This window comes from Leguminivora glycinivorella, chromosome 20 (assembly GCF_023078275.1).
Source record: "Leguminivora glycinivorella isolate SPB_JAAS2020 chromosome 20, LegGlyc_1.1, whole genome shotgun sequence".
Taxonomy (NCBI): Eukaryota; Metazoa; Arthropoda; class Insecta; order Lepidoptera; family Tortricidae; genus Leguminivora; species Leguminivora glycinivorella.
Window position 1 is genome coordinate 221,562 of NC_062990.1, and position 16,208 is coordinate 237,769.

The following is a 16,208-nucleotide window of genomic DNA, read 5'->3' on the forward strand; positions in this document are numbered from 1 at the left end:
CAATGAATTTACTATTATGTGAATTTGATAGAATAACTGTGAATATGAATAGGTATAATTTGAAATTAAAATGTATGAATGGATGGATGGAACAGTTGAAAAAAAAAACAAAGGAATGTGAATTGAATAGAAGGACAAGGAACGATCTCACTATTTCGTGCTTCCTCCTTCTGCGCTGACTGCTCCTGGATCTGAATATGGATGATTGAATCTGGCTGCCGTTGCTCTCCACTGAATTGCTCCTGGATTGGTCTGGTTGGTGCTGGATGGGCTGGATTCCGTAACTGACTGACGGTTACGGTGAATTCCCACTGTAGTGGGAATTGCTCCGTGTGTCCGGTGAATGCTGTTCGTGAATTCACTCGTCGCTCCTGACTGATGGGACGCGATGAGTGTCAGCTCCGGAACTGGCACGTAGCTGGATGTGCCCTACGCCAACCTGGATGACCCACGGCTTCGCTGAAGAACGTCCGTTGAATATGTGGAGCTCGACTCGGTGCCACAATCTTGCCCCCTCACAATTTCGAAGGCTCGATGGACCATGTAACTTCCAAATTACATGGATGTGGATTCCAAATTGTATAAATGTGAATAAATATGAGAAGAACAAAGAAAGTGACACTGTGAATGTTGTCGTTGAAGAGCGGAACAAGCGAACAGTAACAACCGTAAGTTTTTGAAAGCTCAAAGCTGTCAAATTTGAATTTTGAATATTGCCATAGGTAAATTTGTGCATAGAGATTATTTGAATTACATATTATTATGTGACTTTAAACAATATTGATATTTTATTTAAAAAATACAAATTGAATAAATAATGAATTACCATGAATGCTTAATGAATTAAAAATAATACAAATGATTTATAAATGCGTAATGTCAACTTGAATTAATACAATATTGAATATTTGAATGAAAGAATATGAAAATTGAATATATTATTTAACAATTATTATTTGAATTAAATTAAAAATTAATGAGTTATCAAAAATGAATATAAGAAAAAGGATTAAAAACTAGGGGTTTTTAAACGATTCTTAACAAACTCCCACCCCCCATGTTAGGGAAGTGGGGGTTTAGAAAGAGACAAAAAGTAGCCTATGTCACTCTTCATCCTTTCAACTATCTTCACTTCAAAAATCAGGTCGATTCGTCGCTCCGTTTGCCGTGAAAGACGGACAAACAAACAGACACACACACTTTCCCATTTATAATATTAAGTACGGATTCTAAATGTTGGCAGAAGAAAATTTTCATACATTTAATGTATGACGTCCGGTCTGGCCTAGCGCGTAGTGACCCTGCCTGCTACGCCGCGGTCCCGGGTTCGAATCCCGGTAAGGGCATTTATTTGTGTGATGAGTACAGAAGATATTTGTTCCTGAGTCATGGATGTTCTCTATGTTATAAAACTGTTTATAGTGCCTGTAAATTTATCAGATCTGTATTCTCCGCACTTAATTGGTAAATCGTAGGATAAAAGCTCCAGTCCTCACGATACAGGCTAGACCTGTGTGAGGGTTACTGTTTGTTCTAAGAAGCTCTTAGTTTGTTTTTCTATTATTAACTTAGGCTTTATGTAATTCAGATTTGGAAAATAAATGTATTGTATTGTGTTGTATTGTATATAAGTATTTGTATATTATACATATCGTTGTCCGAGTACCTGGAACACAAGTCATCTTGAGCTTGACGTGGGACTCAGTCAATCTGTTTAAGAAAATGTCCTATAAGAAAAGCTGTTTACGCTGCGTAATAACGTATCCCACAATACACTATTATATATTCATGTTATGATAATTATTGTCTTAATACTCATTGTATGGAGAAAATCAACAGCACCCTAAATGGAATTCTAGTGGTCTATTTCACAACAGTGACAATAGTCGCCCGACAGTGACACTTAATTGGCCGTTCATTCCCTGTCAACAAGGGAATATTGACGCCCTGAGTAACAATGTTACTTATCAACACAGAATTAGACACAGAATTGTCAGTGTCAAGCCAAGGATACACTAGGGGACAAATGTCCCACGACATGTGTCGGCGACATGTCAAGCGAAGCCGGCCGATTTCGCCTGACATATCTGGCGACATCGCGCGACTTATATCCTCAGCGATGTCTAACGAAGTCGTACGACTTCGCGAGACTTCGCCTGACATATCTGGCGACATCGCGCGACACCCGATGTCACTGCCCACACGTGTTGCGCGATGTTGCCAGACATATCGAGCGAAGTCCGGCAACGTCGCGTTACATCACCCGATGTCACTGGCGACACGTGTCGCGCGATGTCGCCAGGCATGTCGAGCGAAGTCTGACAACGTCGCGCTACTTCACCCGACGTTGCTGGCGACACGTGTCGTGGGACATTTGTCCCCTAGTGTATCCTTGGCTTCAAGGTCACTGTGGGAGCGTAAGTTCGTATCCTACCGACTGCGCCATGTAAAGTTTTTTTTTTATAAATGGGCCAAATGGGACAGACTTGCCAAAGGCAAATATGTGACCTACGATGGAGTGAGCTTGCCTAGAAGATGCCTGTTCACTCTTGATTTGAAGGTCGCTGGGTTATGTGAGCTCGGAAATATAGCCACCGGCTAGGAATTCCAACCCTCTCAGTGCGCATAAGAAAAGAAGAAGCAAAGCGTTTCGTGCGAATTCGCGGAATATCTACCAAGTAAGGATGGAGACCGGCCGTGCGTCTAAGAGTCCGATGGTAGAATGGGGACGGTGTGCTCGTGTAGTTCTTGAGTATTACGGATCACACAATGAAACCATCTCAGCTCATGTTACCGCCTACCCTACATACATATCTACCCACATACACAAAATTACAAACATTATCTGTGACGTACACGCTAACGAGTAACTTATTATATGTCAAAAACGTCAAGAAGTGATAGTACATGATCTGTAAAAATACAGTAAGCTGCAAAAGTATATCGCGAATTTATCCATGAATTCATAATTTTTAACCGACTTCAAAAAAGGAGGAGGTTCTCAATTCGACTGAATGTTTTTTTTTTTTTTTTTTGTATGTATGTTACTCGATATCTCCGAGAATCCTGGATCGATTTTCAAATTTTTTTTTTGATCGAACGGGTATAACCCCGAGATGGTCCCATTGACACCAAGTCAGGGTCTGATGATGGTATCTTGGAGAAATCGAGGGAACTCTTCAAATGTTATAGGCACATGTAAGGTTTTTAGTGTATTTTTCAAAGGTACACCAGTATTTACGCCAGACGGTAGTAATTTTATGTGGCTGAGCTGATGATGGAAGGTCAACTCCTCAATGGTTAGGAGTTAAAGGATAATTCTTTCACTACTGTACATATATTCGGACTGATACATATAATATCACTAGGAACCACTAAAAATCAACAAATAAATTAACTTTTTAACAAAAAATAAAACCGCCTTCAAAAATAAGCGCGCTGCAAAACACGGAGAAACTAAAAAGCCAAAAATAACAAACCTTTGAATTCAGATTTCTTATCAGATTGCAATAATCTAAACATCCAAATTATAAACAAATCAATTATTTTTGAAGGCGGGGCCAGCCTGCGTATGGTTGGGAGGGGCAAACAGGTCTGGTACCGACTTCAAAAATAATTGATTTGTTTATAATTTGGATGTTTAGATTATTGCAATCTGATAAGAAATCTGAATTCAAAGGTTTGTTATTTTTGGCTTTTTAGTTTCTCCGTGTTTTGCAGCGCGCTTATTTTTGAAGGCGGTTTTATTTTTTGTTAAAAAGTTAATACCATGCGATCTCGTAGTTCACTGTACACTCACGGACTTTAATTGACAACATTTCATATTTTTGAGTACTACTTTTTATTGTTTGGTTTGAAAGAACTCAATACTAAAAGATACACGTATTTTATATTTTTTCCAAAAACTGCTATTTAAATGAGAAATTCCATTTTTATTACTGCTTCGAGCAGAAAGAGCGTAAGTTACAAACGTCAAGACACAGCTTCGTGACACCTAAGAAAACGACAAAATCATTCCTAAAAAAAAGTTTTAACAGTCAGCTTAAACAGTCCGGTATGACTGAATGTCAAGTGTCACTGTCAACCAAATAGTGAATGACTACGAATCATAGACTAAGCCATGAATTTTTATATATCTTTGCTACGAACTGTGATAAGTGTCACTGTCAAACTCAAGTGACATCCCAACTGGAAGATTTTTTTGATATAGTGGCAGCTCTATAAGTCAGCTATTTGACGTCACTTCCCCTTTAAACTATTTTTAAGATTTTTTATACTAAAAATGCTTAAAAAAAATTAAAAAAACGATTTATGTGAATTACAATTGTATATCTCGAAATGGTTTTCGATTTAGGAACATTGAAAATTTTGAAACGTTGTCAATTGTTGAGCCATCGAGGCCACAATAATTTTGTCATCTCATAGTTAAGCTATGACGTGTCCCGACTGTCCGGTATAAAATGGGATAGAAGTAGATCAACAATTAAAGTCCATGACCGTACATACGTATTCTTTCCTACCTCACGATTCCCTTAACCACGCTAGAAATACTCTATAGAAACTCCGCTGCAGTCAAACGGGCCATAAATTGTGTGTTTGTCTGTCGGCAAAGTTAGAAGTTGGCGGTTATTTAAATAGTTCGATTTTAGTTCCGAGCTCACCGCATACCTAACTAGTAACACAGTATGTTGACTTACCTTTCTAATCTAAACCCTTGTTAAGTCTGGTTAGCTTTAGTCTTAAATATTTTTTAGTCATTAGAATTGTTTCTTCAGCGTAGGAAAAGTAAATGTAATACGAGTATGTAAATGGTAATGTTTGGACTGACTCCACGAGACAGGCCTAGCCTAGTGTGGTGGTCAAAGGTAAAATCTTTTGTAACACTTTTTGGCAAAAAAACTATTTTTATTTTTTTATTTTTTATTTATTTAATTATTTTGTGTTTGTTTTGAATTTTTTGAAAGCAGTCTTGTATGTGTTCAATGTACTGTTTAAACATACATGTAAGTTTTAAAGTCACTCGCTGTGACATTGGTCGAACGTGATAAAATATTGTTATGTTAGCTTATATTTGATATTTTGTCGCGTTCGACCAGTGAGTGACTTGTATATGTGTCGAAATTGCGAAAATTTTAAGTGTTTTAAAGCGTTACAATACACTGCGCACACTGTTTTATAACATCTAAATCACTCCAATTTCGTAATAACTAAATAAGATATCGTTTTGAGTCTTAAACGTAGCGTTTCTGAGATTTTAACGTAAACGTCACGAAAAACGTACTTATGTAATTTTTGGCCCTAGTAAGTAACTGGTTAGGGGCGCTGTTATATTTTTATTTAAAATTAACTTCCACCTCCATGCCTCACTTTACTGTAAGTACATATATACGAATATTTATAGTCACAATACTGTACACTAAAGCACACTGGAACAAATAGCTATGTTTTACGGCCGAGCGAAGTCTCACCCTCCGCCTCGCCTGTTACCGAAATTGTCGGTAAACATGAGTTTTACTGCAGGTTTAGGTAAAGCAAGTTTAATTTTGTTGTTAGTTATGTTTTTTATTTATCCGTGAAAGTTTGAAGTACGATTTTCGATTTATATTTATATCGTTTTTGATTACATTTTTTTTAAATGACTCATGAGTCGAACGCGATTAGATACGTAACATTATTTCACATTACTATACATAATCAGAAAATCTCCATTCCATCACAATATTATATTCATTTTATTTCACCCAAAAAACAGCATTTAATTTAATTTCATTTCATTTAATTTCACCCAAAAAACAGCATTTAATTTAATTTAATTTAATTTAATTTAATTTAATTTCATTTAATTTCATTTCATAACATTTCATTTCATTTCATTACAATTCATTTCATTTCATTTTATTCATTTCATTATAGAAATCTAGGATTTATTTTATTTCACCCAAACCTCAGCTTACGTAAAAACTTGTAAAAACCTATTTTTACACGTAAAAAAACTAAAAAAAAACTGTAACTAGTCATAGATATACCTGTCTTCGGAAAACAGAGGGACAACGAACAACAATTCTGAACAAATTTCTATGAGTAAGAGCTTAATCTCAAGCATCTACTGCCATCTATATACACTCCTTCAACCCTCATCCCTTTAAAGAAGAAAATACTGCCTCGGTTTTCCATACACATGTCCCCATTTTCCTCCCTAAATATAGTTATTATTGAAATATTTTAAAACACTTTGTTTTGTTTTAAACGTATATGGATTGATGTCTTACTATCATAGATGATAAGCAGTCAACTTAAAACAATGGATTATTTTTGATCTCTAGAATTTAATCTATACTCCTGCGGCAGATATTTTGGTTTTTAATTTTTTTTTATTGTTAAGTCAGTGTTATTAAGAAGCTTTGGTTAAGTTCAATCGAATCGTCTAAAACTATAAATTTGTAAATTTTAATTATATTAACTTTCAGCGGGACTCGAACCTGCGACCTACAGGATTGCCGGCCTAGCCACATTGACCAACAGAGCCACGGAGGCCTAACCGCTCGCAGATCTTCCACACTATTGATATTGATATTCAGAGGAAAATAAAGTCAATGTTTGTATGGAAACCTATCCCTCCTACCCCCTTAACCCCCTTCGCAACGTAAAAAGCAAGAAAAGGCATCCGTTACATTTGTCATCGAGCCCTTTGTGTATGTTTTTGCCTTCATTGTCACCACAGACAATAAGCTGAAATAGACAACCACAAGCACCCTAAATTTTGGGTTTACTATGGATGAAGGATGATTGTGCTACACTTCATTTGTGTGAACCACTCTTTATGCGAATTTTATTTATGCGAATATTTAATGAAACTACGGTTTTACTCACGTTATTTTATCGTTACTGCTGCGATATTTGAATATTTCTCACAAAAGTAAAGTCTATTCCCCTTATCCATAAACGTTCACTAAAATTATCGTGCCGATAAAGTTCGTTTGGCCCTTTCCGACGTATTGGTGTGATAGAAAGTGACAAACGATCTTTGTCAGCTTGATAACTTTAGTGAAAGTTTATGAATAAGGGGGTATATATTTTAGGCGTTGCACGCCTGTGAATTATGTCGCAATTACCACATTTTATACTACCACATTTAAGTAAGTACTTACACGGGGCTCCTATTCTGTGCAGTTTGACCTTCGACCATTTGGAGATAGAGATGGGTAGGGGTGAGTAAATACTGAGTATTTACCCGTAATTTACTCAAAGCACCGAGTAAATACTCGTATTTACTCATTTGGGTGAGTAGAAACTGTTACCTAAAAATAATTTAAAAAATGAGATTTAAGTATTTAGTCGTGTTTATTTTAACTGTGTGGACATGTTTAAATGAGATTTATATTATTAGAAGCTTATGGGAGTCTTAGTTTGTCGAAAAAGAGGTCAACATTGTGAGAAAAAAATAGTGATAATGTTTAGTTAGCAGTTTTGTTTTAAAAAAGCAGGTATTTACAGTAAAAGTATGAGACTTAAATTAAATTGATGTTCTAGATAACGGCATGACGTTCGGAAGTGATTGTTAATGTGGCACTTACGACCTTTTATTAAGGGTTTTCTAAAGAAAACTCAAAAATGGCTCAGCTGATGACGTTTAAAGTACTAGTTTTGTGTTTTGTATTATATGGGCAATAATTTGACGGTTTCTGGATATTTTTCCAACAACGAATTCGAAAGTTATAAAGGTATAAACATTATTTCGGCCTTAATTATCGTTTTATTCCAAAACTGTTCATATTATTAAAAAACTTTTTTAGAAACATTCAATTAGTTTTTAAAGACCTATCAGATGATGTATAATACACTGGTAATTTCTGAATTTTATTTTTGTGAAAAATAGTTACATGTATGAAGAGCACGTCTTTAAAATAAAATTCATATAAATTTGATTACTTAACTTAGTAGCCGATAACAAAATACACCAATATTTCTAATTTGTATTTCCATTTCAGCACGCTAAATAGTTTATACCCACCAATTTGAGTAAAAACGAGTAAATACGGGTATTTTGAGTAAATACTGAGTATTTACTCGATATTTACTCTTGAGTATTTACTCACTACCCATCTCTATTTGGAGATATCAAACGAACCTAGAAAATGTAGGTTAAACCGACATTTTGCGTTTTAGACCAGTATCGACCATGCGAATTTCGTTTCGTACAAAGTAACTGTCAAACATTAGTATTTCATATCTGTTTCTAGGATTTTATCTACTCATTGTATGGGTCAGTCCGCGGCAAGAGTAACATTAGTCACGATTTTATGCCATATTAAATTTATTCAAGATGCAAGTTCAAGTGATAATCTATCTCTAAATAAGTGTTACTTTCCCGATATATGCATAGAACCTTTCATTTGTAGTTGTAGTTCAAATAAACACTGATGAAGTCGTGACTCACGTTACTATTACGTGGGTGGATTCATCCTTATAATAACTCAAAAAAATATATTGTGTCTATTTCAATAAAGGTCTGTGTTCTCCTTTGTGTATATTTTTCTCCTATTGCCGCGGAGGTCAATCCAGGCGAGATTGTTTCCCGATCCCGGACTCTATACATTGTGTAACACTATTGTTTGTTACAAGGAAATAAGGATGCTACATCATACTGCACTGAGAGAAAATACAACCAGTTTTCATGTTCGTTCAACAAGTTTTTTGGTTAAAAAAGCGCTTACGTGCTCTTTAGTTCAAACAACAAGCTACTTGTCATTTGAATCGGTAATATATTTGAATCAACAAGTCGATTTTATAAAAACAACCTGACACATATTGTTTTAAACATACGTTTGGCTGATTCAAACGGATAAACCGCAACAAGTCGAACTTGTTAAATTCACAATGCAAATTTCTCTCAGTGTGTGATGACTCTACTCTACTACTCTACTCTACTCTTTATAAAGCTTTTCCAGCGAATTATTACTTTTTTTTACGACCGGTCTGGTCTAGTCGGTAGTACCCTGCCCGCTAAGCCGCGGTCCTGGGTTCAAATCCCGGTAAGCGCATTTATTTGTGTGATGACCAGAGATATCGGTCCGTGAGTCATAGATGTTTTCTATTATATGTTACTTAAAATTTGTTTTTAGAAATATTTGTTGTTTACTTCGAGCTTTTACAAATAAAACACTTTGGACTTTAGACTTTGGACATTGATTTAGTAAAACCTAGGTCTTAGGTATGTTCTGTATCATTATTTTTTAGGTACATTATTTAAAATTATCGTTGTCTGAGGTCCCACAAGCCTTCTTGAGCTTACCGTTGGACTCAGTCAATCTGTCTAAGAATGCCTTATAATATAATTTTATTATTTAACTTTATATTTCAGTAAAGGTCTGTGTTCTCCTTTGTGTATGTTTTTCTCCCATTGTCGCGGAGGTCAATCCAGGCGAGATTGTTTCCCGATCCCGGACTCTATACATTCTGTGACACTATTGTTTGTTACGATGAAATAAGGAAGCTACAGGATACTTTGTCTACTCTCTTATAAGGCTTTTCCACTGAAATATCACAATGATACAAAAACCAATCTGAATCCTAGGCCACTGTAGAACCCTTTTACAGTAAAAGTAAAACTGACTTCTATAGCAAATAAAGCACAGTGTCAATACGACAGGGTTCTATAGTGGCCTAGGATTTTAATTGGTTGACTGTCCCTGGGCGACCGCTTCACTCAATTCTATTCTATTATAAAAAAAAACTTATAGATACAAAAAAAAGGGATTCGAACCCTGACACCCGCGATGTGCATAGGATTTTTAGGCCGTCGGACTTACGACGAAGCTACGCGCCACCGACGCTCGAACGACGAAGTTAGCGACCATATTTTGCGTTTACTAATGCGAAAGAAAAACGCATAAATACTCTAAAGTTCGCATTTTCCGTCACATAAGGCTAAGCTAAATCGAGTTTTCATCCCCGAAAACCCCCACATAACAAATTTCAGCAATATCGTTAGAGTGGTTGTCGAGATCGCCGGTATATAACTAAACATACAAGAATTGCTGTTTTAAAGGTAAGTATAAAAATTGCCTTCCCCTCTTTTAGCGAAAGGATTTTTTTTTGGAGATACCATGTTGCCATGCAGTAGAATCACAACATATCTATGTACTTATATAGATCTATGGAAGAAAAAGGGTAGCTCTTGTTAAGACGATGTCGAAGGAAGATAGAAAAGTGTCAGGTTGACTGGTAGATAATGCCTTTAGGCATGAAGTTCGCCATTTGTGCTTTATGTGGTGCAATGAAGGCTAAATACATAATAAATAAATAAACGTCAGTAGAGCCGTGTTTTTCGATAAATAGGTTTCATTAAAGTTTAACTTTAACATATAGTTTTAGATACGATAGCGATCGGATAATTATGTCATTATCAAAACCGGCCAAGAGCGTGTCGGGCCACGCTCAGTGTAGGGTTCCGTAGTTTTTCGTATTTTTCTCAAAAACTACTGAACCTATCAAGTTCAAAACAATTTTCCTAGAAAGTCTTTACAAAGTTATACTTTGGTGATTTTTTTCATATTTTTTAAACATATGGTTCAAAAGTTAGAGGGGGGGGGCGCACTTTTTTTTCCTTTAAGAGCGATTATTTCCGAAACTGTTAATATTATCAAAAAATGATTTTAGTAAACCCTTATTCATTTTTAAATACCTATCCAACAATATATCACACGTTGGAGTTGGAATGAAAAAAAATATCAGCCCCCACTTTGCATGTAGGGGGGTGGTGGTTGTAATAAGGTGCACTTTAACTAATTTTGGGTTTTTGGATTTTAATAAATTAAATATGCGTGTGAACTTGTACGAGTTTATTAAGCGACTGAGAGGACAAACATTATAGAAAGGGAACGCAGGAGTGTTCTACAATATGCATGCATTAAGGTTCAAAATCAACAAAACATACCGCCCACCAAAAGGACTCTTATGTCCTTTTCATAACTTTGCAATAATACAATTTAAATTGAATCAAATTGACATTACAATGTATCAGTATCAACGGGCAACGCACATAATTTAGTTACAGAACGTTTCACTATAGCACTACCAGATTTCACACTGTACACTCTAGTAAAACCATCTTCAGCAGGGTGTTTCTCCATAATGCGGCCCAGTGACCATTTGCCTGGAGGTAAGTTATCAGTTTTAATAAGTACTACATCTCCTTTTTTAAAGTCATTCTCTTTTTTCAGCCATTTAGGTCTTTGTTGCAGTCTGGATAAGTACTCATCTTGCCATCGACGCCAAAAATCTGCCAACAGTTTCTGCGTGAGTTGCCAGCGTGACAGGGTATGTATTTTGCATTCTTTATAATCTGCTGCTGGAACAACATTAGGGGCTTCACCTATTAAAAAATGTCCTGGAGTGAGAATTTCCGCGTTTTCAGGATCTGAGTTATCGATCGGGCATAGAGGACGTGAATTTAGACAGGCTTCGATCTCGTGAAGTACCGTCGTCATCTCTTCGAACGTCAGATTTGTTGTCAGAACTCTCTTTAGATGGTATTTTATCGATTTGACGCCCGATTCCCAAAGGCCACCGAAATTTGGGCTATAAGCAGGAATGAAGTGCCATTGTGTGCCTTCGATAGCAAGAGTCTCAGCTATTGGTCCGGTAAATTTCAATTTAGCTTCATTCCAGGCTTCTACAAGTTCTTTGTTAGCGCCTACGAAGTTTCTACCCTGATCGCTCCACAGGTGAGTACATTTTCCTCTTCTAGCGACGAAGCGTTTGAATGCTGCTATGAATGCCTCTGAGGTAAGGTCTCCCACTAGTTCAATGTGAATAGCCTTGACAGCCATGCAAATAAAAATGGCTATGTACACCTTCACAGTTTTTCCTCCTCGGCCTTTAGACGTCAATATCTGGTATGGTCCTGCGAAGTCTACTCCACTGTGTAGGAATGGTCTCGCAGGAGTGACTCTCGCCTCCGGTAAATCTCCCATAATTTGAGGCTTAGACGTAGCATTCTGTTTTGCACAGGTAAGGCATTTCTGTATGTGTCTCTTGGCTAAGGACTTTGATCGTAATATCCAGTACTTAGATCGTAAGTAGCATAGCATTTCAGGCAAAGTGCCATGAAGTGTTCTTGAATGTGCATCAGCAATTATTAGTGGCACTAATGAGTTCTTGTGTCCCAAAATGATTGGATGCTTTCTGTCTTCATCAACATTTGCATGTCTGAGGCGACCGCCCACCCTGAGGATTTTATTTTCATCTATATATGGGGCGAGTGATCTTAAGCAGCTTTTTCTTTTCACCTGTTTATCTAATGTCAATCGATCTATTTCTTCTTGATACTCTTCTTGCTGTACCTTTTTAATGCATATATTCATGGCGTCTTGTAATTCCATTGCAGTGATATCTTTATCGATGCCATCTGGATTTTTCTTGAAGTTTAAAAATCTTCGACAATAGATAATAGTCTTCAGTAAATCAGTTAAGTTATCAAAGTCTTCAAATTGTGTAGTTATTCCATTTTCTCGTTTTTCCAGGTCTTCAATGTTCAGGTAAGTTTTAATTTTCTCAACTTTCATTTCTTCATTTGTTGTATAGTTTTCATGTTTACTAATGTGTATTTCTTTTTCAGATAACCAGCTCGGGCCGTGCCACCACAAACCACAGTTCTTAAGTGTGGACAGGTTCATCCCTCTCGAAGCGATATCTGCAGGGTTGTCTTTAGACTGCACATGATACCAGTGTTTGTTGTTCAGGTTCTCGACGATTTCTACGACTCGGTTGGCTACAAACGGTTTCCATCTATTGGGTTCTCCACAAAGCCAAGCGATGACTATAGAAGAGTCGGTCCATGCGAACATGTTTGTTGTTGGTATTCTCATCGCCTGTCCAATCTGTTTCATTAATTTAGACAGGAGTAAGGCGCCACATAACTCTAATCGCGGGAGTGAGATTGTTTTCAAGGGCGCAATTCTCGTACGTGCAGCAATGATTTTTGTTGTTACTTTGTTCTTGCTTTTAACTCTTATATACACGACGGCAGCGTATGCACGCATAGATGCGTCGCTAAATCCATGTAAGTGTATACTTTCTTCTTCTGTATCTGTCGTTCCAAGCCATCTATCCATTCTGATATCCTTGACATTCTCAAAATCATCTCTTATTTGTTTCCATTCTTCTTCCAGCTCAGGACTGACACTTTCATCCCATGAGACTTTCTCAAGCCATAACTTTTGCATCAGCATCTTTGCCATAACAGTACTCGGTGCGATCCAGCCTAGTGGATCAAAAAGCTTCTGCACATCTGACAATATCCCACGTTTAGTTATAGTCGTTGATATAGGAGGTAGTGACAGGTTGTATTGAAATTGATCAGTACCAAGGTTCCAAACAACTCCAAGTGCTTTTATAGTTCCATCAAGGTTCAGTTCTATTTGTGCATTCGCTGATCTTTTATCTTCATCAATGGATTTCATAAATTCGATGTTGTTAGAGGACCATTTGGTTAGTTCGAATCCGCCTTGTTTCAGGATACGTACTACTTCATTAGCTATTCCAATAGCTTCTTCACTGGTTGCTGCCCCTGACAGCAAGTCGTCCATATAAAAGTCTTCTTTTATAGTTTTGATTGCAACTTCAGTGTGTTTGTTAGTTTTATGTCCATTGAGTTGTTTTTCTTCTTCATCGATAGCAATCTTCTGAAGCGTCTTGACCGCTAAGTATGGAGCTGGAGCGGTGCCGAAAGTGACTCGGAGCATACGATATTCTTTCAACTCATCAGACTCTTCTTGTCGCCAAAGGATGCGTTGGTAATTTGCGTCTTCTTTAGTCACCAATATTTGGCGGTACATCTTCTGGACATCTGCTACAAAGCAAACGCGTCTAAGTCTCCATCTCATCAAAAGATTTCTTAAGTCATCTTGTAGCTGTGGGCCGATCATTAGTTCATCATTTAATGAGACGTTGTTTGTTCCCTTGCAGGAAGCGTCAAAAACGATACGCGTGCGTGTAGTTTCTTTATCTTCGCGAATTACTGCGTGGTGGGGCAAATACACTGATCTATCTTCTTTTTCCTTTTCAGGTACTTCTTCTAGATGTCCTTCTTCGATGTAATCATTAATACCTTTTATGTATTCAGTTTTCAGGTTCGGCGAACGTTTAAATCTTCTTTCTAGTTGCATAAATCTCTTTGTAGCTATTTCTTTTGTATTTCCATCAAGTACTTTAGGATTCTCAGTTTTAAATGGCAGCTTGACGATGTATCTTCCTTCTTGGTTTCGAGTGACTGTTTTTTCATAGATTTCTTCACATAGCTGTTCTTCCTTGGTGTATTTTCTCTTACTGTCTGTTTCTATTTCCCATAGAGATTTCAGTGTGTCTTCTATATCGACCTGATGATGCATAACAAGGTAAGAATCTTCTTGTGGTGTGCTGTCACTCTCTCCAAAAAGAATCCAGCCCAGGTCGGTTCTTTGTGCGCATGGTGTACCTGGTGGACCTTTGACTAGTTCTGCCTGCAGTATTCTAGCGTACACTCGGACTCCAAGCAAGAGATCTATGGGTCCCGAGCTGTTGTAATTAGGATCCGCTAGCTGTAATCCTTGTAGATGAGGCCATGGTTGTTGAACGATATGCTTCTTAGGTAGCTTCTTGGTCAGCTGTTTCGACATTACATAAGCTCTGACCGGTAGGACAAATGTTTTGTCCCACTGTGATTTGATTTGCAGCTCACAGACATGGTTGATTTCTGTTCTCATAGGCCCCAAGCCCGTGATGCTTCCTTTTACGTGTTGTCGGTCAAGCTTGAGCAGTTGAGCCGCTTTTTCGCTTATAAATGATTCTTCGGAACCTTGGTCTATTAGCGCGCGCAGTGGAATGATGTGACCTTGATTGCTTCTTGCTTCCACCACAGCAGTCGCTAGTAGTGCTGATTTCTGTCTAGTAGTGAGATGTAACGCGATCACTGTGTTTGCTTGCACTTCTTCTATATCTTCTACAACATGTAATGATGAAGCCAGTGGTTGTGAGGGGCTCGAGGTGGCCACAGGCTCAGCTTGCTTGAGTTGATGTAGAAGGGAGTGATGGCGTCGGTGACATATTCTACAGGACACAGGTACTCGACATTTTGTTGCTGAATGCCCTGGTACTAGACAGTTGTAACATAAGTTGTTGTTCTTGACATATTCGCTTCTCTCCTTAGGTTCCATCTTGGTGAACTCCTTGCAGTGACATAGTGTATGACTTTCTTTACACATTACACAACTCTTGTTCTCAAAGGTAGGTGTGGCAACATGGCATGTACTTCGCTCCTTGTTTGTCTTAACTTCTTTTGTATTCGTTGACAGTAGTTCCAGCGTACGAAACTTTGCTTCTAAAAACTCCTTAAAATCATTCCACTTCGGTAAGGGTTCAGAGTCACTCTTATACGCATGCTCTTCCCAGTCTTTATGCGTCTCTGGGTCCAATTTTTGAACGAGCAAAAATATCACAAGTGGATCCCAAGAGTCAACAGAAACATTCAGGTTTTGAATGTTGTGTAAACACTCTGACGTTGTATCTAGGAGTACTTTCAATTGAACAGCTGATTGTGTAGTCATTTTGCGCTGGTTAACTAATTTCTTTAAATTATTGTTCAAAATTAATCGTTTATTGCCATACCTTGTTTTCAGAGTCATCCATGCTTGTGAATAATTATCTGACGTAATTTGGATGTGCCTCAATAACGACGCAGCTTCGGCGGTAACACTTGTCTTCAAATAATGTAGCCTTTGTACGTCACTTAACATCTTGTTGTTATGCACGAGTGAAATGAATAAATCTTTGAACGCGGGCCACTCTTCATAACTTCCACTAAAAGTAGGTAACTCGATCCGCGGCAAACGTACAAAGTTGTTTTGTGTCCCTGCCATAGCATAGCTTGAGTTAGCAACTGAAGTTTCCATCAAAGTCTCTTGCATTAAACTGGCTAGTTTATCCATTAAATCTCCCCGGAGTACGTTGTATAAATCTTCGTAAACAAAAAACTCTTCATTCAAAAAGTATGATAAAACACCCTTTTGTTCCGTCGGTGTAACCTTAACCAACTCTTGATGTGCATTATTAAACGTAGTCCAGTATTCATCAATCATTTTAACACGAGACTCGATGTAACCCTTGGTTAATCTTTCCTTTGGGCATTTCTTCAAGTTAATCTGTGTTTTTCTAAGTACTGTAGCACCATC

The 16,208-nt window shown here is 37.4% G+C and overlaps 1 protein-coding gene across 1 annotated transcript; it reads right to left on the reverse strand.

The window, feature by feature from the left end:
- Nucleotides 1-11,009: 11,009 nt before the first annotated feature.
- LOC125236888 lies at nt 11,010-15,584 on the reverse strand. Its single transcript, XM_048143806.1, has one exon. The coding sequence runs from the start codon at nt 15,582-15,584 to the stop codon at nt 11,010-11,012; it is 4,575 nt and encodes a 1,524-aa protein (XP_047999763.1).
- Nucleotides 15,585-16,208: the final 624 nt, after the last annotated feature.

Excerpts from the sequence above, each read along its gene's own strand:
- LOC125236888 (XM_048143806.1), bottom strand. The coding sequence starts at position 15,584 with ATGACTACACAATCAGCTGTTCAATTGAAAGTACTCCTAGATACAACG.